At 40.0% G+C, this 17,209-nt stretch overlaps 1 protein-coding gene across 18 annotated transcripts in view; it reads right to left on the reverse strand.

Annotated features, from left to right (window-relative positions):
* Positions 1-17,209, reverse strand: part of APBB2 (amyloid beta precursor protein binding family B member 2) — a 388,982-nt gene that overhangs the window by 187,157 nt on the left and 184,616 nt on the right. For all 18 annotated transcript variants that reach the window (XM_055435278.2, XM_055435274.2, XM_055435271.2 and 15 more), the window contains 2 exons: positions 14,119-14,187; positions 3,762-4,571 (listed from right to left, as the gene is read on the reverse strand). In XM_055435278.2, the coding sequence (XP_055291253.2) occupies positions 3,762-4,571; positions 14,119-14,137 (829 nt within the window). In that variant the 5' untranslated portion in view covers positions 14,138-14,187. The remainder of the gene's footprint in view (positions 1-3,761; positions 4,572-14,118; positions 14,188-17,209) is intronic.

Raw genomic sequence — 17,209 nt, forward strand, 5'->3', positions numbered from 1 at the left:
ATACTGTTCATGGGGTTCTCAAAGCAAGAATACTGAAGTGGTTTCCATTCCCTACTCCAGTGGACCACGTTTTGTCAGATCTCTCCACCATGACCCGTCTGTCTTTGGTGGCCCTACATAGCACGGCTCATAGTTTCATTGAGTTAGACAAGGCTGTGGTCCATGTGATTGGTTAGTTTTCTGTGATTGTGGTTTTCAGTCTGTCTGCCCTCTGATGGAGAAGGATAAGAGGCTTATGGAAGCTTCCTGACGGGATAGACTGACTGATGGGGAAATTGGGTCTTGTTGTGATGGGTGGGGCCATGCTCAGTAAGTACCCAATATAAAATAAGTACCCAATATAAAAATCAGACATTGATTAAAATATAACATCAAATGATTTACTCACTACATCAGGGCCATTTGGGGATATGTAGATGACCTCCATTTTTATTCAATTATTCATTATTTACTTACTAAGTTCACCTGCTATATTTCAGGCATGTCATGACAGTACAAAGATGAAGACAAATCACCAAGCCTCTCTTTTAGGGTATAGAAAGTCCTAACTAAAATCAGAGACCAAAATACAAGCAATTCATAATTAAGAGAGAAGTAAACTTTTATATCCCACTGCTATACTGATAATAATTATCACTAATAAAAATAAGCACTAATATTTATTACGTTCTTGCTATATGCCAGACACTGTTCTAAGGGCTCTTCAAAGATGTTTTCATTTAACCTTCACACTAGAACTATGCTAAAACATTACTAGCACCCCCACTTTACAGTTGAGAGGCTATGCGAACCACCTATGTGGAACCCAGCGGAGATCTGAACTCAAGCAGTTGACTCAAGAGCCTGTCCTCTCAATGCTAAGTTAATGAAGCATTAGGCCCACTATCACACCATCTGATTCGGTTTTCTCTGTGTATATCCTCCTTTGTACACATTAGTAATGAACCAAATTTTGAAAATGGCCATTCCATAGGATACAGTCAGTTTCATACTCTATATCTTCAAGTTTATTAAGCCCCTATGAAAAATCATCAAGTTTCTTTTTTTTTTTTTTTATGGTCACACTGTGTTGTCTGTGGGATCTTAGTTCCCTGACCAGGGATTGAACCCAGGCCCACAGCAGTGAGAGTGTGCAGTCCCAATCACTGGACCACCTGGGAAGTCCCAAGAGGTGTTTTTTCAATGGGAGTTCATAAGGGGCTCTGAAGAAATTCCAAAAGAATTCCCAAATATTCATTTTGAAGGGATGGCTTCTAATATTTGTTTAAAAAACCCCTCAATCTCACAGCTTTAGAGTTGAGTCACAGCTAACACATTTTTCCAAGCACATCTAAATCAAAATGTCTCTCCTTAGCGACCCATTATGGACCATCACCATACTGTCATCCTTACTTTAAAACTCAAGGTCTTCAAAAGTGACTCGAAGAATGAAAAATGAACCTAACCCCTCAACAAGTCAGAAAACTCTAATCCAGTACACATCACATGCCAAGCACTCTAATGGGTTCTGTGGAGAAACTCAGCAGCATGTAACACCGGGACACCGAGCAAATGAGTAGTGAGCCGAGGAGACCCTGGAAAGGATCCCTGGAGAGATGAACCCAGCCAGTGCATGGGTCAGTTTAAACTCTGTGCTCTCCGCCAGCCCTTACTGACACCAGCATTCAATAAGCAAAGGGGTTGGGGATAGAACTACCCTAAACACTCAGCATCAGGGGAATTGTTAAACCACGGAGCTTGAAGAGGTTGGAACAGCATGCTGAACACTTAAGCTTAGCCTGAGGTAGAACACTGCCATGTCCTGTTACGGACTGATCTGCAAAATACATACTTCAGTGGAAAAAGCGAAGCATTCATAAAATAATGTCAGTCATTTTTAAAATTTTTTACCATGGAAAATTTTAAGCACACAAAAGTAGAGAGAACAGAATAATAAAGCCTTATGTACCCACCTTTAACAAGGATTAGCTTATGGACAAATGGCACACACGTATTATTTCAATAAGAATATATTACACTATATATTATTCTACGATATTCTAGTATGTATCTCAAAAAGGTAAAGACTCTTTAAAAATATCATGAAATAGGGGGAAATTTTAAAGTTTATTATAAATGTGGGTATATGCCTAAAATGGCTCCTGAAAAAAAATGCTTAAAAAAAAAAAAAAGTAGTGGTTTTCATTGGAAAAAAGGCAAACAGAGTGAGGGACAGGGGAGACTTTACCTAATATATTTCACTAAGATTTAAAGTGTAACTACAACGGGGAGCGCTGTGCCCAGAAGAGCAGCAGAAAGGCTGCCATGGCCTGAGGAAGGCAGTGTGGCCTCAGCAGAGGGCACCGAACACATGAGGTCAAGTCTGAACGTGAGATACTCAAGGAGTCATTTATATTATATAGATTCAGACGCTAGCAGGTGACAGTTTCCATCGGCTGCTGCTGCTGCTAAGTCGCTTCAGTCGTGTCCGACTCTGTGCGACCCCATAAACGGCAGCCCACCAGGCTCCGCTGTCCCTGGGATTCTCCAGGCAAGAACACTGGTTCCATTGGCTACAGGATATGAATTCTCTAAATGTAAAAAGTAATAGAAAGTTGTGAACTCAGTGACATTACTAAACATAATTATAATTCCAATAATATGCAGGCCCAGACATTTAGGAGATGAAATGGGCTCATCTCAACCGCCCTACTGCCATATATCCAGCAACAGGAAGCTAATGAAATCTATCATGTAAAGCACTGTGATTTTAAAGGGCACTTCAAAAAGCCTTTTTTCTTTTTTTAAACAAGGTAATGTCTTATTTTCTCCTTCTCTTTTCCTATCTGTAGTCCTTATAATTTCTCTGCCTTATAGGTTGGGAAAATGTCATTTCCTTCCCTGGTGGTTCTATCTGTAACATCTGTATCACATTAACACAGCCCTGGGAACCACTAGATACAGGGTAAGGGTAAAGAAAGAAGCCTTTGTGAGTGCTTGTTTACAGTGAATTCAGATACAATTCAGTTCTCCAATCTTTTAACCTTATGATCAGTAAAAAGGGGACGATGAGAAGATGAGATAAAAAGCAGCTCAGTTTTAGGACTCTGCTCATTTCTGTGACAATTTTCAGTTCTCTGAAAAATCCAAAGATGTAACAAATATAGACAAAAGTCAAGAAAGACTGGTCTCAACTAGACTAGATAAAATCTAAAACTTCTGAAAATATATTAAAAGAAACATCACTTTCTCACTTTCAAATGTCACTTGCACAAGGCTAATAACATATTTCCCAGTAAAGGTCAAAAAGGAAATGTCTTTAATGAATAGACTTTCAACTTCTTAAACTTTAAACTTTTCATTAGTTTAAGCATAAATACATTTTTCTGAGAACTTTAAAAACCGTTGTTCTCTTTCTCAGGTTGCATCCATCCCTGGCAACTGTCTTATTTTCCTTACAAAACCCAATGTTTCGAGATAGTATGTAGAAATGGTTCACCTAACCCCTGGCAGTATAATTTCCAAATAAGTGATGTTTTACTGTATTTAACACCAGGGACGTATTTCTTTTATAAAAATGCTTCCCAAGACAAACAACTTATGTATGAATCAAAATGAAAATGCTGAGTACTTTTCACATAAATTGCCCAATTTTTCCCTAAGAGGCTCAAGTTCTTCTCCAACTGCAAATGAAAACTTTTTGGGGGGCGGGGCACTCATTGCAGAGATTAATTCCGTCAAGAAGGGAAAGTGCTACCGCAGGCTACACCTATCCTTGGTACCTGTCTCGTCCGGGGAGCTGGGGGAGGCGCTATCTTGGGACAGAGTGGTCCAGCTGGACTCCTCATCGCTTGGTGCCAGGTTCTGGATCCGGTGGAGTGCACAATCGGTTTTGGCCCCTGTTTTAGGATGATCCTTCTTGGTCTCTGGGCTGGATGAGACTGTGGCTATGTGGCCCTCCTCGGGGCTAGACTGGGACTTGTTTGGTTTCTGCAGCAGCACGTCGCCGTTCCCGACAGTGGGGGAGGCCTGGCCTGGCTGGGCCTTCTCTCCCACAGCCCCAGGCTGGTTGCCCACGTTCTGCTCAAGTTCCCTGGTGGAGGTCTCCAGGTCTGCATAGTAGTTCAGGAAGCTCTTGGTTCTCCGGGGCTGGGAGGGTAAAATCTCACAGTCCGGGGAATCCCGAGGGTGGGGCTCTTTACCCTCTAACTTCTCAGAAGTGATGTTGATGACGGCGGTGGGGCTGACATTCCTGTTGGGGTCCTGCTGCCCCTGTTCTGCGGCCTTCCGGAGCTGGTTCTCCCCATTTTTCACCAGCTTGATGTTGGCAGAGCCATTTCCCAGCAGGGGCTGTGCGGCTGGATCCGAGAGGCCCATGGCCGCCTGGATATTAGTTAGTGCATATTTTTTCCTGCATTTGGGGGGTGTGCTATTCTTGGTTTCTGTGTGTTTTATTTCGGCGTTCAATAGTTCATTGTGGGAGGACCGGAGATTGAGGGTGTTTGGTGGTGTGACTGGGCTGTTCCGATTCGTGACGTCTGTGGTTCCGCTGCTGGCCATAAACACTGCCACAGTGTCTACACCTGAGTCAGCTGGGAAAAAAGAAGAAGAAAGCTGGTCATTAGATGCCTGGCATGATCAAACGACCTAGCGTACAGAGTGAGCAAACATTTCTATACAGAAAATTGAAAGAATCAATGCTTCCATTGCAGTTTTGGAGAACTGACCCATCTTCCTCTCTTTTTTCACTGTGTGCTCATACATTAACCAGGAGCAAATAAAAGGCTTAACGTGGATACACAAAAGCCAATTTATAGAAAAGCGTGGTGGTCTGAGGTTTCAAAGTGTACTTAGAATAAAAATGTATCTCTCTTTTGAATTCATATAAAAGCACTTTCTTCCCACAGCTGGTCTTCATTTTTTTCACAACCTCGAAAATCATCTGCTTTCTAAACATTTACACCACATTTCTATTTTGTCGTTATCTCAGGCGACAAAAAGGTTGCTCAGAAAGACTTTGGGGCTCCAGCATTCTTAATTAATCTGAAAGGTCACTGTTCAGTAAGGCACCACGCATCCAAGGTAATTTTTCTCCACCATATTTAGAAATCGTGTTCTGAATGCCAGGAAAAAAACAAACCTCCATTAGAGCTTGATAATGTCTTACGAACAGTTCTGACCTGGGCTTACTGTGTGCACTGACCATAAATTTTGGAGAAATGGCTTAATTACTCAAGAACATACACATAAAACAATTTATAATAATGCAGCATTGAGCCCGAGGCTACAGACGTGTTAAGAGTCCCCAAAGGAGTCTGAATATATTCCACTGAATTAAAACACAGACTCAGCAGTTTGCAGGCACCACGTGCCCTTGCAGAACTCCTGGGAAAGTGTCTGGCAGTTGCATTTATCTCAAATATTGTTCACACCATCAGTGATTTGTTCCATGTATCTCTTGCTAGGAAGAGAGAAAGATTCCTCAAACTAGAAAGGAACAAACTTCATCAGGGGGAATTCCTAAAGTTTCAGATTTCTCAGCCTATAAGGAATGACTTCTTTCTTATCTGATCCCTTGCCCTCCAGAGACCTCCAAGGGCTCTATATCAGCAGTAGATGAACCAAAGCACAGCTCCTAACATTCTTGAAATTGTACTGTGACAACCCCCTCCTTAAACAGAGGCCTCTGCAGGGGAGGAAGGTAAGAATGTTCTCCAGTTTGGGAGCTCAGCAATATCCCTTTCCACTGTCCGACACTCAGGATGGGATATTTTAGAAAAGAGTCACCACTACAGTCTCGCGTGCTTCTCTGAAGCTAGGCAACCTCTGTACCTCCAAGCCTTGTCCATATTTACAACGAATGACCATGTGGCTGACAGAGATAGCTAAGGCTGGAGCCCAAAGGATTCCTGCTTACCCACCCCTATCTCAGCACTTGGGCTTTACTGAGGATCTAGGGTCTAGGATCTTTTAAACAATACTGACAACTACATTTAAAAAAAAAATCTTTATACTGCTTTGGCTAGTACTACCATTTTATAGAAAACATGTTTTAATAGATGATTCAACCTCACTTCAGAGCAGCATTTGGTATGTAAAGGGCCCACCTTGAACCCACATGAAGTTTTCCCTGAGACATAATACCCATAACATAGGACAGGAGAGAAAATTATATTTAGACTCGGGTGTTTGGAGTGACATTATTATGAGAAAACTGGCAATCTGCTGGCTTTTAAGAAGGTGTGACAAAAAAAATTTCTATGAGGCTGTTTTATGATGTTAGATACTATTCTAGCAATGTTATTAGGGAGAAATTTTTATTTACTTTGTTTATAACCATAAACACTTTTACAAAGAATACCATCAAAATTTTTAGGTGATTTAATACTTAAGTAGCTTTTATATCTTGATGTGACAGATAAAACTTTTGAGCCATGTTTTCACCAGGGTTTTGGATCCTACCACCCCTTCTATGCCCACTGTAACTCTTCTGCTTGCTAGAAATCACAAACACAAAATTTGGGAGGGTTAAGTTAGAACAACAGGACCAAAAATAGCTCTGTAGATGCTGTTTTTATAGATCAAAGCCTGAACACAATTTGAGGGTGTTTTAAATATTAAATGATAGTATCATCTGGAAGCAAAATAAAAGGTTCAGATCTAGAACTAAGGCAGTCAGTTAACCCTACGAAGTACACAGTTGTCCTTAGATGTTACTACATCAGCCAGCAAGTCCTCTGGGCTCACAGGGTCCTGAAGCAGGTAGAGATTAGCAACTTCCTAGAAAGGCCAAGGCAGCAGAAAGGAGGCTCTCAAAAGTGGGGAGGCAGCGCCCATGAGGATGACTGCACGAACTCAGGTCAAAGACACGAGGCACAAGCCTGGTCCATGCTAATTCCTAGTTAAGTGATCCAGGATATCAGACTCTCAGTCTCCTTATCTGAAAAATGGGGACAATAATAGTACTTGGCTGTTGTAAGGATTAAAATGTGAAATGGTGCTGGGAGGTTAGCATAGTGCATAAACAGTAAATATGAGTGACCTTCAGCCTTTTAATCCAAGCAACAGAGAACAAAGCTGCCTGCTGTCAGGCCCCTAGATTAATCAGGCATTTGATCTGAGTTGTAAAAAAAAATGGTCTTGCTGAAGAGACACAGAAAGCAAACAGACTAACAGAAGGGGTAAAGAAGCCGAATCTAGATGAGTTTAATTACAGAAGAAAATCCTCAGATTTAAGAGTAAGAAGGTATGTGATTCTTTTTTTAAAGGAAAGAAAATCTTATAATGTCTTTTTAAATCTTCTAAAATTTAGTTATTTTCTTTACGGTCAAAAAAGCCTACAAGTCCAATCTCCTTGACGGGACAGAAAAGTTGCTTAAACTCTTCATTTCTTTACTGTGAAACCAGGATAATACTTAATAGTATCTATACATCACTGAGCTTTGCTGAGGACTGAGAGAGACAGCTGTCAAGCACTGAACCGAATGCCTGGCGTACTGTAAGAGCTCCACACACATGAGGGATGCCTGTCATCTCACAGCTCCTCCTGCACCACACTCTTCTGTCTCTGGCCACCACACCTCCAGCCATCATGTACTGAGCACGTTCTCGCCTGGTGCTGTGGCTGGGAATGCGGAAACCAAGACACATAAGGTCCCGCCTACTAAGTGCTTTCAGCCTCAGATATGCACACAAAGTGACAGAAAGCAATCAGGGTACAAAGGGGTAAGTGATCTTCCCACTTTACATTGGAGAGAATCTGCAGGTAAGAGAGGGTGGATTACCATCTGGGGAATCTGAGCAAATCAAGACGTGAAAGGACAGGTAGTAAAGAGAGAGGGGGAGGGATCGGGCAGAGAGTCCTGAAAGACCTGCTCCAAGAGATGGACTTGACCCTGAGGCAGAGAAGAATATCAAGCACTTCAACAGCTGCGAGAAGAATGAATGAGGCTGAAATGTGTGTGTGTGAGGGCTGTGTTCTTTTCTTCCCTCAAACATATTCTCCAAGACAGAGATGACTCTGATAAAAGGCAATACAGAAGCAATGAAAATCTGGCATTAAAACATCAGTGGTTGTCAGGGAAAGAGCATAATAAGGTAGACAGAGGGTGTCTCCCTAACTAGAAAGGGAGGCTGACTCCATGTTCATGTTCTCTCTGGTGTTAGAGACTGACTCTACTATTTACCTGAGGAGAACAAAGCCCCAGCACGGAGACTTGCTGGAAGGCTACTGGTACAGTCCAGTCAAGACAGCAGGGATAGTACACATGTCAATCTGTATAACACAGGGGACTCCACTCAGTGATTTGAGGTGACTTGCATGGGAAGGAAATCTAAAAAAGAGTGGATATATGTAGAACTGAGTCACTTTGCTATACAGTAGAAAGTAACACAACATTACAAACAACTATATTCCAATATGAAACAAAGACAGCAGGGAGAGGATGAGGTGGTCATGAGTGACTCAGGAATAGGGAGGTACTCACACTGCTATGGTGCCAGCTCTGGTCACTCATCTCTTGACCAGGGTGTACAGTGAGGTCTCCATGAGCCACCTGGATTTAGATATAAGGACTGAAAAGAGTGCACTGAGGGATTATAAGGACAGTGGTGTCTCCTGTTATATCAGCTTCAGGAGGATGGCAGAGTTGGGCAGGGAGTGACCTTTAAGGAACTTCACTAGAAAACAAGCAGAAGGAGAAAGAAGAACAGCTGGAGGGTGATCTGGGGATATGGCAAGGAACTTTTGTTTTGTAAAGTGAGAGTCCAAGCCACGTTTCATTTTTTTATAGGCCGGGAAAGCTGAAGCCAGAGTAGAGGGGAAAAGTAGAAACACAGCAGAGGGACAGACCACTAAGGGGGAATCCGCAGAACAGATGTGGGAACGTCAGCCTTGTCCAAGACATGAGGAGCGGGGAGCGGGAGTTATGATAGAGTCAGGCACATACGTCACTGTGTTGACACAAATCCAAAGAAAAGCAAAACTGAGAACCTCAGTTTCTCCGTACAGATAAAGTCTTCCCCTGAGGGAAGCAGTCTAGGGGGAACATGAGGAGAGGGGACAAAGTTCCGAAACAGTCACAAGAGAGGAAAACAGAATAAGCAATTTCAAAATAAACAAACAAAGAAGGCTGGTGGCATAAAACAGACACATAGCTCAGTGGAACAGAATAGAGAGCCTAGAAACAAGTCCACACATATATGGTCAATTAATCGATGACAAAGGAACCAAGAATATACAATGGGGAAAGGACAGTCTCTTCAATAAATGTGTTGGGGAAAACCAGACAGCTACATGTGAAAGAATGAAACTAGAGCACTATCTTATATGATACACAAAAACTAACTCAAAATGGACTAAAGATTTGAAATTAAGGCCTGGGATCATAAAAGTCATCAAAGAAAATATAGCGGGGTGAGCCCCTTGACACAGATCTTGGCCATGGTATTTTGCATTTGACACCAAAAGCAAAAGTGAACAAGTGGGACTACATCAAAAAAGTTTTTGCTCAGAAAAACAAAAACTTATCAAGCAAATGAAAAGGCAACCTATGGAATGGGATTTTTAAATAGGAAAGAAATAGGCACAGAGAGGGACGTGATTAAGGTGTCAGATGTGAACAGTGAGGAATGCACTCCACGATCTCAGCTGGGGTGGGGGGCAGGAGATGGAGCCAGGAGGAGGGTGAAGAGCTGGGGGAAAAGACTAAGGGGTCAGAGGTCCCTGACAGATAAGGCAATAGGCGTGATAGGAACAAGGAACTGCTCCAATCCTAGCTGCAGGCACACTGTGGGGAGCTTTTAAAAAGTACAGAAGCCTAGGCCCCACCCCCAAAGACACTCCAGATATGAGATTCAATTAGTCTGGAAGGTGAATATGTGTATTAGTGTTAGTTGCTCAGTTGTGTCCGACTCTTCGTGACCCTACGGACTGGAATCTGCCAGACTCTTCTGTCCATGGGGTTTTCCAGGCAAGAATATTGGGGTGGATTGCCATTTCCTTCTCCAGGGGATCTTCCCGATCCAGGGATCGAACCCGGGGGGAAGGTGGATGGGACCCATGATATTGCCATCACTTCCACATCTATTCATCATGCTGTTTTGAGCGTAACTCACAAAGATTCAACATCAATTCAAGAGGATGGATTCCTATAGCAGAGCTAGGTATATGTTCAGAACTAAGAGTGTGAAAAGGGCTCATATTACCACTGCTGTGACCCTCCTGCATGCACGATGGACAAACATCTACTACGGCCTGGCAAGTACTTCCTCCTTTTCTAATAAAAGTTTACAATTTTTCTTAAGAATCAGCCGTCCTCCATGCTCATTCATTCATTTGACAGGTATTTTTTCATGCACTAGTCACAAACACCATTCTAACTGTTGAGACAGCAGTGAACAAAACTGACAAAAATATCTGCTCTCATGGAGCTTACATTCTAGAGATCCAGCCCCTGTGTTCAGGCAGAGACAACCCTACCCTTGATTCATGAGGTCCCTGGCTCAAGCCCAGCCAATCAGAGTAGCAAATCCCCATTGCTATGGTGACTGATTAAAGGAAAAACATGCCTTTGAATTGGAGTGCTGGAGAAGACTCTTGAGAGTACCTTGGACAGCAAGGAGGTCAAACCAGTCAATGCTAAAGGAAATCAACCCTGAATATTCATTAAGAACTGATGCTGTAGCTGAAGCTCCAATACTGTGGCCACCTGATGAGAAGAGCTGATTCACTAGAAAAGACCCGGATGCTAGGAAAGACTGAAGGCAAGAGGATGAGATGGTTGGATGGCATCATCAGCTCAATGGACATAAATATGAGCAAACTCCGGAAGGAAGTGAAGGAGAGGGAAGCCTGGTGTGCTGCAGTCCATGGAGTTGCAAAGAGCTGGACACGACTGAGCAACTGAACAACAATCCTAAGACTTTTTCTAGAATAATCAGAAGAGAAGCGTGCTCTTTTCTCTTTTAGAGAAACAGATTTTCAGCTTAAGTTAATATAATGCAAAGAGTATTTTTTATGAAGCCTAACCAAAATTAGGTAAGCCAGGGTCACTTTAATTTCACAGCTAACATAGCTTTCCTCAAACCCTGAGTCACAAAGATCCCAGCACTGAGATGCAACCCCTGTAACTCAGATGACAACCTAATATAAACCCGTGCTAGAGCCCATAGTTACACCCACCCTCCCCACTTCTCTTTGCTGAGACCTCTAACCTCCTGTCAAAGAAAACTTCTCAGTAATGGCAGGAAACACGTCTCTTCAATAACCTATTGCTCTTCCCCTGCTCCTGTCATATGCTTACAAAATTGGAAATTGGCAAATGGGCCCGGGAAAGCCCAATGGCTGCCCAATTTCTAAATGAGACTTCCCATCTTCTTCATTTTTGTTTTCTGCTATACAATTTTATTTCCACTGAGGGGTTAACAGCAAAACTTCTACCCTGAGGAATGTTGCCTTTTGAACTAGACCTCAAAGTATTAAGGAAATGAAGTAAACTCAGATTTTTTTTTTTTCCTTTAGGAAGGAGAGGCAAAATAAAGCTGGTTCCTGAAATTACTCATGAAAGTAAACTCTCAATGTGGCAAAAATGATAAGAAGTCCTCTATGAACAAAGAAGGCAAAGGTTACTGGGAAGCAGCTAGGGTTCCTGGGTCAGAGAGATCACAGGATTAGAACCTTGGACGTTTTTAAACTGGGAGGACAACCTCACACATTTGGTTCACGGGGCACCTTCCCCAGGCACTGAGATAAAGGGGTGATTTCAACCTGCAGCTCTGACCCACCTAAGGGTTTCCCATGCCCTATTCAACTAAACTGCCTGAGGGCTCACTCTGCTCAACAGCCCAAGTGAATCTGGGGAAAGTAAAGAGAGACATACCAAAAGTTTTCCCTTAAGAAACTTGGTCAGACAGGGCAGTGGAAGGAAGTTATTAATCAACCTCCCAATGGTTAGAGCAGGCAGAGGGGTTTACAAGCAGAAGGTATTAGGGATGCAGAGAGAGGTGCAGGGAAGACTCTCACGAAAGCAACAGCTGAGTTGGGTCTTAAAGGATATGCAAGTAGAAGTCCACCAGTGACAAGGAAAAGAAAGTAAACCCAGGCATTCCAACAGCAAGCCTGGCAGATGTAGTCACCTTGGGAAATGATATGCTTATCTTTGCTCAATTTTAAGCTCTTTTCATCATTTCATCTTCTTTTAAATAATGTTTTTTTCTGAAGATGATTGTTATTTTTTAAAATATAGCTTAGAGTTACATGGTGGAGTTTGATGAATATAATCAATGGTCAAGCTGGTATAGGTGAAAAAAAAAAAGGTAAGCTAAAGTAAAGACACAAGTTTTCTTGAGCAACTGACAAGTCAATCCCAAAAGAGAAAGAAAAACATTAAACAATGGCAGACTCCTTGGAATAGGGTAATTACCCGACTATGTCACAGGCTGAGACCTCCTCACAAGCTACTTCTGTGATGAATGTTGAAGGTTCAGCAGGAATTTTCCAGGCATATAAGGTATATATTCTGGATTTCTTTTTTTTTTAAAGGCTCCCGGTAGTTACAGCTCCTCAGAGTTGGAAAACAAGACTGAAAACGAAGCCTTATGCCATGCTCTCCACTAGCTGCTATTTTATTTTCAGGTAAAAAATGGCTGGAATGATACTCCACTGAAATAATACTGTTCTCCTTATAAAATGTGTTATGTCCTACCAAATACATGACAGCAGTAGCTGTTATTAAAAGCCATGCTGGATAATGGTTTCATTATCTCATATAATTACTAATGAATAAAGCAATCTAACAACAGGAAGTGTACATAATTGGTATAACAAAATATAGTGACAATAAGAAATTTCTATAAGTTATTTGATTAGCTTACCTCTACTCAGAGGAAATCAGAAAACACATCATTTACATATTTGCCAGCTTTTTCTTACATTTCCATATTGAGTCTATCTTACAGTGTAATAAAAGACTTCAAATACTAAAGAATTCCTATAAGGAATTCATCTCAATAGTTAACATGCATTTTCTAAAGGACATATGTATTTGTTTTGATTCTGCAAAATTAACATACTTATTCAAATATGTATTTACAAAGAAAATCTACACTCTGTCCCTAAATTGGCCTCTGAGAACTGCCTCTAAGTTCCTAATTTTCTTGTATGAATTTAGGTTTGTCACATTGTTTTTAGCTGTTTTTAATAAAAGGATATTTCCTGTCCCTCATCTACCTCTGCTGAGCTCAGTGTTTATTTTACTGTGTTTTATTTTAGCTCTCTGTGAAGATGTAACAGGCAGTGCTATGTAAAGAAGAAAAGGATTTGGACATACTTGCTGACTTTAACTTTTGAATTTAGGGAGATTAACATCTATTTGTGCATGGTTTGAATTTACTTACTTAAAAGCAATCTGCTGAGTGGTAGGTGTCCTAACAAAGAATCTACCCAGATCTGCCACTTGCAATTCTGTATTACGTTTAATTCAAAATGTCACTGCCATTGCTCTTTTTATTATATTACTGTGAGGCTAAGAATTAAATTCATACCACATTGTATGTAGACTAGCATCCATTATGACACAAAGAAAGGGGCATACAATAAAATTAGGTTGGTATTCTTAAAGCCTGAAATTAATCAGCATTAGATTCAGGAAGAATACTGAACTGGGAGCCTATTATAGGCAAATCCCACAATGCCTAAGAGGCTATTTATGGAGACTCACCACCAATATCTCCTTTGTTCATATTTAACAGTTAAGAGGCTATAATGTGCAATAGTAGATGGCAAAATCTGACAGAGTTTTAATTTTCTGTTATAGTCGATTAAAATATTTTCACAATACAGTATTAGTTCAGTTCAGTTCAGTCGCTCAGTCGTGTCCGATTAGTAGGATCATGCAAATAATAGATGAATGCAGTTAAGTTCAACTAATTCTTCTTATTGTAAAGATCCACTTTTCTAGTACATTAGTGAAAAACAATAAAAAGCAAAAAACATGCTATTGTAGCATATCATAAGTTTAACGTCAAAACAATTATCTGGTGTATATATATATATATGCTAAAGCTTTAATACTCAACGACTGAAGTGACTTAGCAGCAGTAGCAGTACAGTGCATTGAAACATGTGAAAGTGTATCTGACCTGGAAGTACTTCTGACATGGGTCTCTGGACGTCAGCAATGGTGCAGGAAATAGGTTATAATTTGAAATCTGAAAAGAAGGATCATTTGAGAAATTAAAACCCCAAATAACAAAGAATTAAAGGAAAAAAACATAGCATTGAAAATTCTTCTAAAAGCTGTTAAAAATATCAAACAAATCTTAACAGACAATGTCCAGATTTGGTTTACTTATAGTTGGTTAAACCACTTTTGACTAAAATTTGAATTCCTGCTTAACCACATTTATTTCTTGAGAAACCACAAACATTTCTTGAGATTTTTTTTTCCATGCCAGGTTTAAGTTATCTTTCTCAAGTTTCCAATGATTTTTCTCATTAAGAACACACAATTCAGAAGCCAGTAAGGGAAAACTGGCAAATTTCACCACATAAAAATTTAAACCTTCTGTTAAGGGGGTAAAAATGGCTATAAACACAATGAAGACCAAAAAAAACCTGAAAAAAAATCATTACAAATGAATTTATTTACAAAACAGAATCAGACTCGCTGACAAGGAAAACAAACTTATGGTTACCAAAGTGGGAAGGTCAGCGAGTTTGGATTAACAGACACATAGTACTATATAAACTAGGAGTTTGGGATTAAAAGACACACAGTACTATATAAATTAGGAGTTTGGGATTAACAGATATATCAGTTCAGTTCAGTCTCTCAGTCGTGTCCGACTCTGCAACCCCATGAATTGCAGCACGCCAGGCCTCCCTGTCTATCACCAACTCCAGGAGCCTACCCAAACTCAAGTGCATCAAGTTGGTGATGCCATTCAGCCATCTCATCCTCTGTCGTCCCCTTCTCCTCCTGCCCCCAATCCCTCCCCGCATCAGGGTCTTTTCCAATGAGTCAACTCTTCGCATGAGGTGGCCAAAGTATTGGAGTTTCAGCTTTAGCATCAGTCCTTCCAATGAACACCCAGGACTGGTCTCCTTTAGGATGGACTGGTTGGATCTCCTTGCAGTCCAAGGGACTTGCAAGAGTCTTCTTTGTACTATATAAATTAGGAGCTTGGAATTAACAGATACACAGTGCTATATAAATTAGGAACTTGTAATTAACAGATACACAGTACTATATAAATTAGGAGTTTGGGATTAACAGATACACAGTACTATGTATAAAAGATAACCAATAGCACCTACATATAGACCAGAGAACTATACTCAATATCGTCAAATAATCCATAATGGAAAAGAATCTGAAAAAGAATATATATATATATATATATATATATATAACTGAATCACTTTGCTGTATACCTGAAACTCAACATTGTAAATCAACTATACCTCAATTTTAAAAAAAGCTCATACTATAGATGACATAAAAAGATAAATTTCCTTTATATAGAAAGAACTCTAATTGAAATTATTAAGAAAAATATAAACAGAGCTGAAGGAAACTGAGAAAAGGACCAAAACAAATCTTAAGAGAAACACAAATGTCCAGTAAATAGAAATAACTAACCGCACTCAAAACTGAAGAAAATGCAAATGCAAATGAGTTACTACTTTTCCTATAGCAGACTGCAAAGATTAACAGGCTCGATAGCAAATAATCTAAGGCAAGGACATTGAAAATAGAAATTTTCAATTCCTGCTGGTGGGAGTAAAAACTGGCAAAACTCTATGGAGGGCCTTTTAGAAATACGTGAGCAAATTTAAAATGCATGGACCTTCTTGCCCAGCAATTCTTTTCCTAAGAATTTATTTTACAAATAAACTTATATAGACTCTATTATTCTAAATGCAAAGGATCAGTAACAACCGAGCTGTTCATCAGTGTATAACTGCTTCATTAAATTATGATACAGCCATTCAGTGGAATACTGCGCTGCCATTACCACCCCCTCTAAATAAAATGAATTGAATCTACGTCAGCTGATATGAAAAGGGCTTTAATACATAACACAAAGAGGTAAATAATATGCATGATTGCATTTGAGTAACATTTAAAAAAAACATATATATACATACATGTGTGTATACACACATGTACATACTTGTGTTTACATAGATACATGCATACACACACATACATACTTGTACTTACATAGAAAATGTCTTAAAGGAATAATAAAGAACTAGATACACTGGTAAACTGGCAGTTTACCAAATTAGATACATAATAAGGAAAACTGAAAACAGACCTTGTTTTCAGTGAGTTGGTATCAGGAATGTCAATTAGAATAATAATCCATTATATTAGTTCAAATGTGGATACTGCATGATTTCATTTATATAAAGTACAAAAACAGGAAAAGCCTATCTATGCCAAAGTGTGCCCTGGAGGGCAGGTAAGGGGAAGAAGTAAGAAAGTAGCCCCTAGGATGCTGTAATGGTGATACACTTTCTTGATGCGGATGTGAAAAATTTTCAAGATGTACCCTTATGTGCACATATCGGTATGCTTACTATACTTCCATGAAATGTTAAAAAAAAATGAGTCAAATGTTAGTGGTTTTCTATTGCATTTTTCAAGTTGAGAAACTTTATATTTGCAAAGACTAAATTCTAATCTAACCTTTCCAAACTAGTAACCTTTAATGGGCATTACCTTCCAACTTTATGATTCAGATAATGACCTGACAACCTGGTTTACCAGCCCACCATACAGTTTTTAATTATATTTTCACATATCACGGGTAAGGCCCATTACTCTGGTATAATGAAAAGGGTGGGCTTAATTTAAACTGTCCTGAAACAGCAAGCGATGGTTCCTCTACGCACCTTTGCTTCTGCCCTGTATCTTTCTCAACTCTTTACAAGTATTTCACAATTCACTTATCCTGTTTTTAGTTTTTGTCTTCAATATACCTTCGGATTTAAGCATAACAGATTTGAGGTGACAACTATCAAGATAATGAACGTCCAGAAAGTAGAAAGGAAGCTAAGAAAAGGCTTATTTATAGAAGCATTCTGAAAAGGCTTGAACAGAAACTGAAAATTTGCATATTTTACTGTGTATTATTCCTTAAAATATTCCTGTGTTGGGGCAAAAGGAATATTTTAAGGATAATACACACTAAAACTAGCAACTAACATCAATCTAGCAAC

The sequence above is a fragment of the Moschus berezovskii genome, chromosome 5 (genome assembly GCF_049115385.1).
Source record: "Moschus berezovskii isolate FMDL1 chromosome 5, NW_MosBer_1.0, whole genome shotgun sequence".
In the NCBI taxonomy this organism is placed as follows: domain Eukaryota; kingdom Metazoa; phylum Chordata; class Mammalia; order Artiodactyla; family Moschidae; genus Moschus; species Moschus berezovskii.